The sequence below is a fragment of the Mustela lutreola genome, chromosome 5, assembly GCF_030435805.1.
Source record: "Mustela lutreola isolate mMusLut2 chromosome 5, mMusLut2.pri, whole genome shotgun sequence".
NCBI classification, from domain to species: domain Eukaryota; kingdom Metazoa; phylum Chordata; class Mammalia; order Carnivora; family Mustelidae; genus Mustela; species Mustela lutreola.
The window spans coordinates 76466065-76480095 of record NC_081294.1 but is presented as its reverse complement, the minus strand read 5'-3'; the positions used below and the strand labels follow the sequence as shown (position 1 = coordinate 76480095).

At 41.2% G+C, this 14031-nt stretch overlaps 1 protein-coding gene across 2 annotated transcripts in view; it reads right to left on the bottom strand.

The window, feature by feature from the left end:
• The window catches only part of KDM3B (lysine demethylase 3B), a 71706-nt gene that overhangs the window by 20529 nt on the left and 37146 nt on the right, over positions 1 to 14031 (bottom strand). For both annotated transcript variants that reach the window (XM_059174685.1, XM_059174686.1), the window contains 3 exons: positions 13003 to 13204; positions 7870 to 8084; positions 7031 to 7183 (listed from right to left, as the gene is read on the bottom strand). In XM_059174685.1, the coding sequence (XP_059030668.1) occupies positions 7031 to 7183; positions 7870 to 8084; positions 13003 to 13204 (570 nt within the window). The remainder of the gene's footprint in view (positions 1 to 7030; positions 7184 to 7869; positions 8085 to 13002; positions 13205 to 14031) is intronic.

Below are 14031 nucleotides of genomic sequence, written 5' to 3'. Positions count from 1 at the left end.
AATTTTTTTTTTTCTTTTCTTTTTTTTTTAAAGACTTTATTTATTTATTTGACAGAGAGAAATCACAAGTAGGTAGAGAGGCAGGCAGAGAGAGAGAGAGGAGGAAGCAGGCTCCCTGCTGAGCAGAGAGCCCGATGCGGGACTCGATCCCAGGACCCTGAGATCATGACCTGAGCAGAAGGCAGCGGCTTAACCACTGAGCCACCCAGGCGCCCAGGCCTACTGGAATTTTGATTTGAATTACATGTAATAGATTAATTTGGAAGAAGTGACATCTTAGTATACCATCTTCTTTCCATGAATATGTCACATCTCTGCATTTATTTTGTCTTTTTTCATTTTTCTCAGCAATTGTAGTTTTCAGTGTATGCGTTTTTTGCATTTTGACTAAATTTATCCCTACACAATTCATGTTTTTTTGATGCTGCCATAAAGGATAGTGATTTAAAAATTCAAATTCTAATTGCTCATTGACAGCATATAGAAATAGAATTGATTTTTGTTGTGTTTTGTCCTGCAATCTTGCTAAATGCACATTTTAGTTCTTGTAGCTTTTTTGTAGATTTCTTTCTCTTCTTTAAAAAAAAAATTTTTTTTTTTTAAATAATCACTACATCTGGGGTGCTTGGCTGGCTCAGTACATAGAAAACATGACTCCTGAAGTTGACTCTTGGGTTGTGAGTGCAAGCCCCACAGCAGGTATAGAGATTACCTAAAAATAAAATCTAAAAAAGACTACAAAGTTAAAAAAAAATAAATCTCTACACCCATCATGGGGCATGAACCCAGGACCCTGAGATCAAGAGTCACAACATCTTCCTACTGGGCCAGCCAGGCACTCTACTACACAGATGGTCATGTCACCTGGAAATAAAAAAATATTTTACTTCGTTCCAGTCCATATGCTTTTTTTGGGGGTGCAGGTGTGGGAAGGGTATGCTTTTATTTCTTGATGTGTAGAAATGTATAGTAACTCCAGCTTAGAGTTGAGAAATTGTGAAAAGTAGACACCCTGCTCTGCTCCTGATCTCAGGGAGAAAAGGTCAGTCTTGGGGCGCCTGGGTGGCTCAGTGGGTTAAAGCCTCTACCTTCAGCTCGGGTCATGATCTCAGGGTCCTGGAATTGAGCCCTGTATCGGGCTCTCTGCTCAGCAGGGAGCCTGCCTCCCCCTCTCTGCCTGCCTCTCTGCCTACTTGTGATTTCTGTCTGTCAAATAAATAAATTAAAAAAAAAAAAAAAAAAGAAACCTTAAAAAAAAAAAGTCAGTCTTTTGAATTATATAAGATGCTCCTACCTGTACCTAGGTTCAGTGCTTTTCAACCTTAATTTTTCACTCCGTCAAAGACCTTTATGGACAGGTTTTTTGGTTGTTGTTGTTTTTGTAATAGTGCTACCGACCCCAAGAAAACTGAATACAAGATATACTATATATCTGTTTACTTGTCCCGTCTTTTGAACTAGCTGCTTTTATGATTTGATATTCTACTTTTGGCTTATTAGCTATATATACCTCTTTGTTACTATTGGCCCTAGGGTTTGTAGTGTCTCTAACTTAACACAGTCTATCTTCAAATATTATACCACTCTTCTCCCTGAGACCCCTGTAAAACTGAACTAATTCCATTTCCCTTCTTTTGTGCTATTACTACATATTTTAATTTTATATATATTATCAACCCCTCACTACATTGTTACTTTTCCTTTAAACAACTATCTTTTTAAAAAAGTAAAAATAAGAAAGCCTTTCATATCTACTTAAATATTTTTCACGTAGGAAGTTTTTCATTCCTTTGTGTAAATCTGAATTCCCTTTCTGTATCAATAGTTTTCTGACAAGTTGGCTGTCATTCTTATCTTCGTTATTTTGTATATAATTTGTTTTTTTTTACCCTCTTGTGACTTTCAGATTTTTTCTTTCTCTTACTGCTTTCCAGTAAGGTGGTTTTTGATGTGTTTTGGGTGGTTTTAATGCTTCTTCTGTTTGAGATTAATTGCTGGATTTGTGGCTTTATAGCTTTTTCATCAAATTTGGAAAATTTGTGGCTTTATTTGTTCAGATATTTTTTTATATCTGTCCTCCTACTGTTGCTCTTTCTGGAACTCCCAACAATTTTGTTTCATAAACTGCCTGATACTTCCTATACTTCAAGACAGCACTCTTCAATCTTTAAGTTTAGTCTTTCTTCTCTCTGTCCTCAGTGTTGGTTTCTATTGTTATGTCCAACTTGTTTCTTCTGCAGTGTCCAACTGCCATTATCCCACCTAGTATAAATTTTTTTAAAGATATTTTTCATACCTAGATGATTCACTTGGGTCTCTTATGTATTCTGTTTTTCTACTCATCATATTCATGTCTCCCTTTAGGTCTTTCAATATACCATTTATAATTGCAGCTTTAAGGTCCTTTTACAGTAATTCTATCATCACTGTCATTTCTGGATTTGTTTCTATTGATCGTTTCTTTCCCACAGATTATTGGTTATATTATCCTGCCTTTTTTGCAAATGTGATTATTCTTTTACTTTAAAATTTTTATTACTGAAGCATAGTTGACATATAGTTGATACTCTGAAGTAGTTTCATGTTTACAACATAATGATTTGATTCTATACGTTACTCCATGCTCTCCAAGACAAATGCAGGTGCCATCTGCCACCAAACAATATTATTACAACGTTAATGACTAGATTCCCTGTGCCGTAATTTTCATCCCTGTGACGACTTTATCACTGGAACTCTGTACCTCTTAACCCCTCTCACCTATTTTTTGCTCACCTCCCACTGCTTCCCCTCAGGAAATCACTAGTCTGTTCTCTGCATTTATTTATGAGTTTATTTGTTCATTTTGGTTTTATTTTATTTTTTTTTAGAGAGAAAGCAAGCAAGGAAGAGTATGTGAGTGGGGTTGGGGGTGGCAAAAGGAGAGCGAAAGAATCTTTTTTTAAAAGATTTTATTCATCAGAGAGCAAGAGTGAGCATGAGAGTACAAGCAGGGGAGCCTCAGGTAGACGGAGAAGCAGGCTTCCCACTGAGCAAGGAGCTCGATGTGGGACTTGATCCCAGGACCCCTGGGATCATAACCTTAGCCAAAGGCAGACACTTAACCAACTGAGCCACTCAGGTACCCCCCCCCCCCCCGCCGCTTTTTGAAAGATTTTATTTATTGGAGAGAATCTTAAGCAGACTCCAAAACCAGAGTAGGGCCTGACATGGGGCTCAATCTCATGGTCCTTAGCTGAAATCTCATGACCTGAGCTGAAATCAAGAGTTGGACACTTAACTGACTGAGCCACCCAGGCACCCCTTTATTATTTTTTTAATTAAAAGAATTTTTGGGGGGGCACCTGGGTGGCTCAGTGGGTTAAAGCCTCTTCCTTCGGCTCGGGTCATGATCTCAGGGTCCTGGGATCGAGTCCCACACCAGGCTCTCTGCTCAGCAGGGAGCCTGCTTCTCTCTCTCTCTGCCTGCCTCTCTGCCTACTTGTGATCTCTGTCAAATAAATAAATAAAATCTTAAAAAAAAAAAAAGAATTTTAAGTAGTTTCTATGCCCAATGTGGGGCTTGACCTTGTCCCCGAGATCAAGACTTGCATGGTCTGATTGAACCAGCCAGGTGTCCCTGTTTTGTTTTTGAGATTTCACATATAAGTGAAAAATATGGTATCTATCTTTGTCTGATTTATTTCACTTAGTGCAATACTCTTTAAGTACATCCATGTTGTTCCAAGTGGCAAGATGTCCTTATTTATGGCAGAGTAGTATTTTATCCCGTCCCATTTTCTTTATCCATTCATCAACAGATGGACATTTGGGTTGCTTCCATATCTTGCCTATTGTAAACAGCAATGCAGTAAACATAGTGGTACATTTTTTTGAATTAGCATATCCATTTTCTTTGGAGGGCCTCCACACTGTTTTCCATAGTGACTACACCAATTTAAATTCTCACCAATAGCACATGAGGGTTCCTTTTTCTCCATTCTCCCCAACAGTTGTTATTTCTTGTCTTTTTGATACTTGCCCTTCTGACATGTATGACATAGGATCTCATTGTGGTTTTGGTCTGCATTTACCTGATGGGAATAATGTGGAACATGTCTTCATGTGTCTGCTGGCCATCTGTATGCCTTCTCTGAAAAAATGTCTATGCAGGTCCTCTGCCCATTTTTTAACCAGACAGGTTTTTTGTTTTGGTTTGGGGGGGGGGCATTGATATAAGTCATCTATATAGTTTGGATATTAACCCTTTATTGGATATATCACTTGCAAATATTTTCTTCCGTTCAGGAGGCTGCCGTTTTGCTTTGTTGATGGTTTCCTTTGCTGTGGAAAAGCTTTTTATTTTGGTATAGTCCCAACAGTTTATTTTTCTTTTGTTTCCCTTGCCTGAGGAAACATATTCAGAAAAATGTTGCTAAGGCCAATACTCAAGGGATTACTGCCTATGTTCTCTTACATGTGTTTTATGGTTTTGGGTCTCACATTTAGTTATTTAATCCATTTTGAGTTTATTTTTGTTTATGGTGTTAAGACAATGGTCTGGTTTCATTCCTTTGCAAGTAGTTGTCCAGTACCAAAGAGACTCATACCTGCTCCTTCCTCCCTCCCTCCTTTTTCCTTCCTTCCTTCCCTTATTTCTTTCTCTTTCATTCTCTTTCTTTCTCAAGTCAACTCTATCCCCAGTGTGGGGCTCAAATTCATGACCCTGAGATCAAGAGTTGCATGCTCTACTGAGCCAGCCAGTTGCCTCCCGGTTTTTCATGACTAAATGCAGAGTTTTTTTACTTTAATGTTTCAGAATGCTGGATTTTGTCGTAATCCTTTCAAGAATGTTTGGTTTTAGTCTGGTGCATAGTTAAGTAGCCTGCAGATCAGTTGGATCCTTCCTAGGCTTGCTTTACACTATGTTATCTCCAGAGCCCCCTTTATTCTGGAACTACATTAGTCCCACTGTCAAACTGTGACCCTTCTGGACTCTTCCCAGTGTCTTTCTGGTAGCAATACAAATGGTAAGTTATGGAAATTATTACGTCAATTGGTTTCTGAAGGTTCCTTTTTGGGCCTCGTATATGTGCAGATCACTATACAGCCAAAAACCGAGGTGACCGCTCTGCGCTCTCCGCTCTGTTCTTTATGTGCAGCTCTAAGGTCTTTAGCACACTGCCTTACTCTTCTCAGACTCTGATCTCTATCTCAGCTCAGTGAGACTGCCAACAGTTTTAGTTGCTCTTCCCTCTACTGCAGCCTGGAAACTGTCTACAGGCAGTAAACCGGAGAAATTGTAGGATTTGCCTTGGTTCTTCCCTTCTCTTACAGATCACAGATTCATGCTGCCTGCTGTCCAATGTCTAAAACTGTGGATTCATACATTTAGTCTCGTTTTCTTGTTTATGGCAGGAGGGCAATTCCTGTGGAAGTTAACCTTTCATGGGCAGAAGTGGAAGATCTGATAGCTACGTAACACACAGTTAAGTAGTGGATGTTAGGCCCTGTGCTAACCACTTAAATATCTCATTTAATCCTCACAACAATGCCGAGAAAGAAGTACTCATGTCACCTTTGTTTTATAGATAAGGAAATTGAGACTCTAGTGATTAAGAAACTAGCTCAAGATACCACAGTTGGCGTAATAAGCTGTGAAAGGAGGTTTCAAATCCCAGTAGCATAAGCTCTAAACCACTGGATTCCAATGGCTGCAGAATATCTCAGAAGAGGGAAGAATGAGGAGGTCAAGGGGCAAGAAGGTTTTCAGGTTAAGTAGTAAGATAAAGGACAAAAGGAAGCAAAAGATCTGAATAGTCATTTTTCCAAAGATAAACAGAGAGCCAATAAGCACGTGAAAAGAAGCTCAACACCAACAATCATCAGAGAAATGTAAACCAAAATCACACAATGTGATAGGGACTCTTTCCTATAAACAAAAAGGCAGACAACAGGGGCACCTGAATGGCGCAGTGGGTAAAGCTTCTGCCTTTGGCTCAGGTCATGATCTCAGCGTCCTGGGATCTGCTTGGCAGGGAGCCTGCTTCCCCCTCTCTCTGCCTGCCTCTTTGCCTACCTGCGATCTCTCTCCAGAGATCAAATAAATAAATAACATCTTGGAAAAAAAAAAAAAAGGCAGACAATATTAAGTGTTTTTAAGAGGGGAAAAACTGGAACCCTTGTGCATTGCTGGTGGGATTATAAAATGATGTAGCTACTCTGGAATACAATTTGACAGTTCCTGAAAGGGTTAAATTAGAACTTCATTTAGCCCATCAATTCCACTCTAAGCATATACTCAAAAGAAATGAAAACCTATGTTCACACAAAACACCTGTGCACAAATGTTCATAGTGGTACTTTTCATAATAGCTCAGAATGGAAACAACCTACATGTCCATCAGAACGGATAAACACAATGTAGTATATCCATACAATGGAATATTATTTGGCAATACAAAATAATAAGTTAATGATATGTGCTATAGCATGGATGAAGTTTTAAAACAGTATGCTGAAGTAAAAGGTCAAAGGTGGCCAAATATTGTATGATTCCATTTATAAGACAGGTACACAACAGGTAATTCAACAGAGATGAGACAATAAGTAGATTAATGGTTACCAAGGGCTGAGCAAAGAGAGAATATAGTTATTGCTATTATGTACAACATTTCTTTTTGGAGCAACCAGAGTGAAATTTGATAGTGGAAATGGTTGCACAACCTTGAGAATATACTAAAAACTTTTGAATTGTACACCTTAAAAGGGTGAATTTTAGAGCATGTGAGTTATATAGTAACATCAATAAAGATGTTGTTTAAAAAAAAAGAGAGAGAGAGAAAAAACAGAAGGTAAAGAATAACCCTTCTTGGCTTCTTTTAGCCTACCCAGTCAGGTTGGAATACTGGCAACTGTTAAGGCCTCACAATGCAAGAAAAATGAGGGAAGCTAAGCAGTTCAAGAAGGGGCACAAACCCATTCTGGCTTCAAGTCCCATACCTCCAATGACAGGTTACCTTTAGAACTGAACAGGACAATATTTGCTCACCACTGCGTGGACGGCTTTTTCTGAGCCTGTAACAGTCAAGGCAGACCCCAAATCCACATTTGCGACAAACCCAGTGGATGTTGAAGAGAGTTGTTTCACATACATCACACATCTCCCGTACACCACGCACTGCTCGCTTCCATGCCACTTTCTCTGGTGGAAAGAGGAAGAGGAATATTGTTGGCGTTGATCATTGTGAATAACAGCAAAAGATCCCAGATCCACTGACTGCTACTCGAACTGTTTTTATCCAGCAATAAAACTCAAAGATGTAAGAAGTCAGTGTTTCTATAAATGTTAAGAGAAAGAAAATAGATGCTACTGCTAATATTTCTGAACAAGTGTCAACGAAAACAAATGCCCCATGTTTTTACTTAAGATAATGTAAAAATTTCAATTTGGGGGAGTTTGAAGTAAGAGGATTCTTCACTTGAAGTGTATGGAAAATTTTCACAGGAGAATTCTCCTTGGGTATAGTATCTCACAGACATGAAATATCAAAAATATGTGAACAATGGTGGGGTCTAGGTGTGAAACATGGTACCCAGTAGTGCTTCTTCTATTCACAAACCATGTATCACTTACTATCACAAACTGGTTCAAAGCAAACTGAAAATATTCAGGGTGACCCAAACCCAGACAGGGATCAAGGAAGGAATGAGGTCTGCTGGATATAGTTAGGGCATCAGCTACTTAGTTTGCTACAAAGAAAAGTCTTATCAGTCTTAGCTCATCCACAGAAAATGCCACCTGCCACCCCTACTACTCCTCCTTTAAGCAACAAAAAATTGAAGTTCTTAAGCAGGAGTGCCAGGAAAACAAGCAAGAGAGTGTCTTACGGTGTGGCTCCACCATCATCATTGCCTCCTTCTCGGACATCACAAGCTGGCAGAACTGGTCCCCAACGTTAGCCAGGATGTATTTTGAGGTCTCTAGGTCTATTCCTTCTGCTAGGGAGGAAGAGGGAATCCACAGGTTCATGGCATCAGGGTCACTTTGCTGGGGACTCAGAAATCCCTCCACACGGAGCACCCCCTTCCGAGTGAAGATCAACCTGAGATAGGAAGGTAGATAATCAAATACATGGTAAACAGCAGCAGCCAAGCAAACTGATACACACCTAAAACCCTAGGAGCTAAAAACATTAGGTAGGACGTAAGAGCAATCAGCATGCAGTATTTTCACCCTGGAAGGCATCTGGCTGGCTCCGCTGGAAGGGCATCCAACTCTTTACCTTGGGGTTGCAAGTTCAATGCCCAAATTGGATGCAGACATACTTAAAGAAAAAGAAAAAAATTTCTACTCTATTTCATCAACACAGTATGCATTCTCTTCACTAGCAGAAAGACCTGTGAACACTTACTATGTCTGCATTCTTTAAAAAACTGATCTCAGGGGCGCCTGGGTGGCTCAGTGGGTTAAAGCCTCTGCCTTCGGCTCGGGTCATGATCTCAGGGTCCTGTGATTGAGCCCCACATCGGGCTCTCTGCTCTGCAGGGAGCCTATTTCCTCCTCTCTCTCTCCCTGCCTCTCTGCCTACTTGTGATCTCTATCTGTCAAATAAGTAAATAAAATCTTAAAAAAACAAACAAACAAACAAACAAAAACAAAACTGATCTCAGGGGTGCCTGGGTGGCTCAATCATTAAGTGTGTGCCTTCGGCTCAGGTCATGATCCCAGGGTTGTGGGATCAAGCCCCGCATCGGGCTCCCTGCTCAGTGGGAAGCCTGCTTCTCCCTCCCCCAATCCCCTTGCTTGTGTTCCTTCTTTCACTGTCAAATAAATAAAATCTTAAAAAGAGAAATAAATAAGTTCATAAAGCAGGGTACTTTAAAAAATAAAACAAAATAAAAATAAAAAGCTGTCCTCAGGGGACACCTGGGTGGCTCAAGTCAGTCAAGCGTGTCTTCAGCTCAGGTCAAGACTGGGATCCAGTCCCGCATCTGGCTCCTTGCTCAGCTAGGAAACTTGCTTCTCCCTCTGTCTACTGCTCTCTCTGCTTGTGTTCACTCTTGCTCTGACTCTCTCTCTGACAAATAAGTAAATAAAACCTTTATTTAAAAAAAAAAAAAAAAAAAAAAAGCTGTCCTCATATACTGCCCTGCAATTTCTCTATCTGCCTGTTTGACATGTGCACCCACACCACTGACCATGACCAGAGGAAAACAGCCATGCTCACTGTCACACTTGAAATTCATGTCTACCTAAGTTAGGTGAGCTCTTCATGTTGCCTCCCAGTCACAACAGTTTCCTGATGCACACTCTCCTAGATGCCTGTTTCATATCCTCACCTTTCTTTTCTAACCTCTAGTGTAATTTCTCCCATAAGGACCTTGCTATGTATTCCACTGAGAAAATACAAAGAACCAGAAGAGATGTCCCGTAAGCTCCCCCCACCATACTACCAGGCCTTCCTGCAACTGTGCTCATGCTCCTCCATCTGACCTGCTGCTGCTAGGAATGAACTAGGTCCCAACCAAGACTCATCTCTCCACCTATGCTCTACAACCTATCCTCTTGCATAGGCATCACATCACATACTCTCTTGTCTACATCTTCTGGTTTCCTCCCTACTGAATCACTCTGGTATTTAAACTTGCAATCTCAAAAATCCTCTCAATCCCACACCCTCCTCTTTTTATCTGTTTGTAAGAGCAACATTTCTTTAGAGTTGTCTAAACTGTCAACAGTTCCTCTTCCCTTTTATTTTCTCTTCATCCGGCTCCTATCAGGCTTCCCCCCACCATGACATACCAAAACTGTTTTTGACAAGGTCATTTGCCCCCTTAAATCCAATGATCATTTTCAGTCCTTATCTGACCTGACTCAATCCCCATTATTTGCCACAGTTCATTATTCCTTCCTGGAAATATTTTCTTCATTTGCCTTCCAGGACACCTTACTGGCTGTTCTTTCTGAACCTCCTTTACCAGCTCCTCCTCATCTTTCTAGTCTCTCAATATTGCAGAACTTCAGGATTGGTCCTAGGAATGTTTCTCTTTTCTAACTACACCTGGACTCCTCAAGCAGATACACAGCCTTTTTTTTTTTTTTTTTAAATTAAGATTTTCTTTCTTTCTTTCTTCCTTTCTTCCTTCCTTTCTTTCTTTCTTTCCCAGAGCACAAGCAGGAGGACTGGAAGAGGGAGAAGGCGGCTCCCCACACCAAGCAAGGGAGCCTGATGCAGGGCTCGATCCCAGGACCTTGGGATCATGACCTGAGCCGAAGGCAGATGCTTAACCAACTGAGCCCCCAGGTGCCCAGACATACAGCTTTAAATACCCTGTGACATTAAAATTTTTAACCTCCTGCCTGGACTTTCCCCCTCAATTCAGGAGTTAAGTTTCCAGCTGCCCTTTCAACATCTTCATCTAGAAATCTTAAGAGGCATCTCAAATTTAAAAAGCCCAAATTAAAGTTCTCCTTTTCTTCCCCAAACCTGCTTTTCCCTGAGAAATCTCCTTAGCAGTAAATGGCAATCCTACTCTTCCAGTTTTTACGTCAAAAGCTATAGAAACATCTTTGACTTCATTCCTTCTTTCATACTCCTCATCTAACCCATCAGAAAATCATGAGTTCTCCCTTTAAAATATATTCTTTCGGGCCGCCTGGGTGGCTCAGTGGGTTAAGCCTCTGCCTTCGGCTCAGGTCATGGTCTGAGTCCTGGATCGAGCCCTGCATCGGGCTCTCTGCTAGGTGGGGAGCCTGCTTCCCCACCCCCTCTCTGCCTGCTTCTCTGCCTACTTGTGATCTCTCTCTCTGTCAAATAATAAATAAAATCTTTAAAATATATATATATATCTATATATAAAATATATTCTTTCCTTTTTTTTTTTAGGATTTTATTTATTTATTTTACAAACAGAGAGAGCAGAAGCAGGGGGGAGCAGCAGGCAGAGGAAGAACCGACTGAGCCACCCAGAGACCCACTCAAGATATATCCTTAATCCAACTAGACTCATCACTTTTATCAGCAGGCCACCATCACCTCTCACCTGGATAATTCCAACAACCTCCTTACTTCTCTGGGTTTCTGCCTCTGCCTCAATATAATCTATTCTCAAGAAGGCAATTACAGTGATCCTTTAAAACATTCCCCAGTGTCACTCATCAGCTCAAAACCTTCAGTGACTTCTCTTTCAACACAAAAGCCAAGCCCCTTAGAGTATTCCTTTAAAATATGGACAGATGGGGCAGCTGGGTCGCTCAGTTGTTAAGTGTCTGCCTTTAACTCAGGTCAAGTCCCTAATCAGGCTCCCTGCTCAGGAGGAAGCCTGCTTCTCCCTCCCCCACACCCTTCCTTGTGTTCCCTCTCTTGCTGTCACTCTCTCTGTCAAATAAATAAATAAAATCTTAGAAAAAGAAAAAATGGACCCATTGTTAACTCTATGACCTCAAATCTATCTTTTCCCCCACTCTATCTTTTTGCCACCCTAGCTCCACAAGCATACCAGGAATACTGCAGCCTTAGGACAGTTGCTCTTGTGCCTTCTACCTGGAATACTTGTCTCCCAGGAAAATGTGCAAACTACTCCTTGGCCTCCTCAAGGTCTTTACTCAAATCTCAGTTTCTAAAATCATCCTATTTAAACTACAGCTTCTCTTAACCTCCCCTTACTTCAATCCTCTTCTGTCTTTATTTTTTTCATAGTTACTATCAGCTCACATGACTTATAATTAATTATTAATTGATTATTAATTATTATTATTAAATAAGTATTTAATCTCCCTCCTCAGCAACCTCCTAAGGTCTGGATCTTTATGGTTTTATATGCTGTTTAACCCTCAGTGCCCACAACAATGTCTGGCACACAGTTAAGTGCTCAGTAAATATTTGCTGAGTGAATCCATACTATGTGGATAAATCATTTGGATTTATTTTACAAATGAAGAATTCCTGAAAGGTCATTTAGATGAAATTCTTCTGCCTTTGGCTTAGGTCATCATCCCAGGGTCCTAGGATGGAGGCCTGCATGGGGCTCCCTGCTCAGTGGGGAGTCTGCTTACCCCTCCCCCACACCCCCTGCTGTGTTCCTTCTCTCGCTGTCTCTCTGTCAAATAAATAAATAAAATCTTCAGAAGAAATTAGAAGAAGAGGGGCGCCTGGGTGGCTCAGTGGGTTAAGCCGCTGCCTTCGGCTCAGGTCATGATCTCAGGGTCCTGGGATCGAGTCCCGCATCGGGTTCTCTGCTCAGCGGGGAGCCTGCTTCCCTCTCTCTCTCTCTCTCTGCCTCCTTGTGATCTTTGCCTGTCAAATAAATAAATAAAATCTTAAAAAAAAAAAAAAAAAAGAAATTAGAAGAAGAATTTCTAAGTTTATCAAACAGAAGAAAAGTAACTAAAAGCATTTGTTAGGTAAAAGCAGGGGACATTCCCAGGATTTGTCAGTTATCTCTATTTCAAGGACAATTCCCATTATCTCCTAATCTTCCCTCTTCCTTTCTCAGAGAGTCAAGTTACTTTATTTTTTTTTTAAGATTTTATTTATTTATTTGACAGAGATTTTATTTATTTATTTGACAGAGAGAGGAATCACAAGTAGGAAGAGAGAGGGGGAAGCAGGCTCTCTGCGCAGCTCGATCCCGTGACCCTGAGATCATGAGCAGAGCCAAAGGCAGAGGCTTAACCCACTGAGCCACCCAGGCTCCCAAGTTACTTTAGTACCTAAAAGGAGTAAGTGGTCAGGCACATATACACCACAACACGCATCTTTCTGCTTATACCACTGGTTTCAAATGGAACCCAAGTTAGGAATAACGTAACAAAGCTCAGGGGCCTGCAGCTCAGACTGTTCAGCTTCAATTCCCTTGGGACAAAGCCACCAGTCACTTCACAACCCAAGCACCTGAGTGGCTCCTATGGCAGAGCAAAGACCCCAGAACCAAGGGGTTAAGGAAAACAAAGAAAAGATGTGAGATTCAGAGAGAGTGGGAAATGGAAACTGGGAAGGAGACAGAGACGGGTTTGGGTACCTCCGGAAGTGAAAGAAGCGGCAGGCCACAGTGGAATCATCTTGCTCCTGTTCTTTAAATTTCCGATACCGCTCCAGGCGGCACTCCCGACACTTGTGCAGGTGAGGGGCTACATTGATGCAGGACCCATCCTGCAGGAAGGGCTCTCCAGACTGTTTGAGCTTTTTCACCTTGCTCACATCTTTCAGCACTGATTGGCCAACTGTCAAAAGTGAATGGGGAGAAACAGCTGGTCATGATTGGTATTGAGACCCAATAACATGATCCTCCAGGTGTTGCATTCTTGTCCTGACCTGGCTCATTCTTCCTTGCCATGGCTTGGCTTGTGCCTACCAGACCCACCCTTGACAGAAAGGGAGGGAGCAAAGAAGCTTAACTGGAAGCTAAGGACCATGGAGAGAATTTGTGGGCAGTGTCCCACTGCAAGGAAACAACTGTGGCATGGGTGAGAAAAACTCAAGAAAGCAGAAAGTAGCCACTTGCCTCTAGCCTCTGGGGATACAACTATTCTATTCTACTAACAACAACTCTTGTACCCCCATTAGGATACCAATTCCTAATGACAACAGTTACTTTTCACCATTCGACTTTCTTAGATACTTGCCCGTATGTAATTCTGGACCATAACCTCACAGCATCGGAGTTAATGGCTTTTGGAAGAAGTGTTAAAACTTTATATGTGTAACAGAGAGAAGCAAATTTGAGGGGTGATTCTTTTTGCTAAAGTAATTCTATGAAAGGCTGTACACAGTATCTCCTCTAAATTAAAGAGGATAGGCCAAAGAGAAGAAAGAGATGAGAAAAACACCAGGAAAGAGCTCCTGAGCAAAAGGGATATCAAGGGTACTCTTCTGATAGTATCCCTCTTTAGTAACACTGCTGGGTTAGATGCAATCCTGCCCTGAACCATAAGGTTGGATGAGGGACCTCTACTGGGCCCTTCTGGCTAGTTTATTTCACGTGATTATAGAACTTTCCATCAAAGGAAGGGCTTCTGCTGCCCAGGAGCACAATAGGTGGGCATTCGAG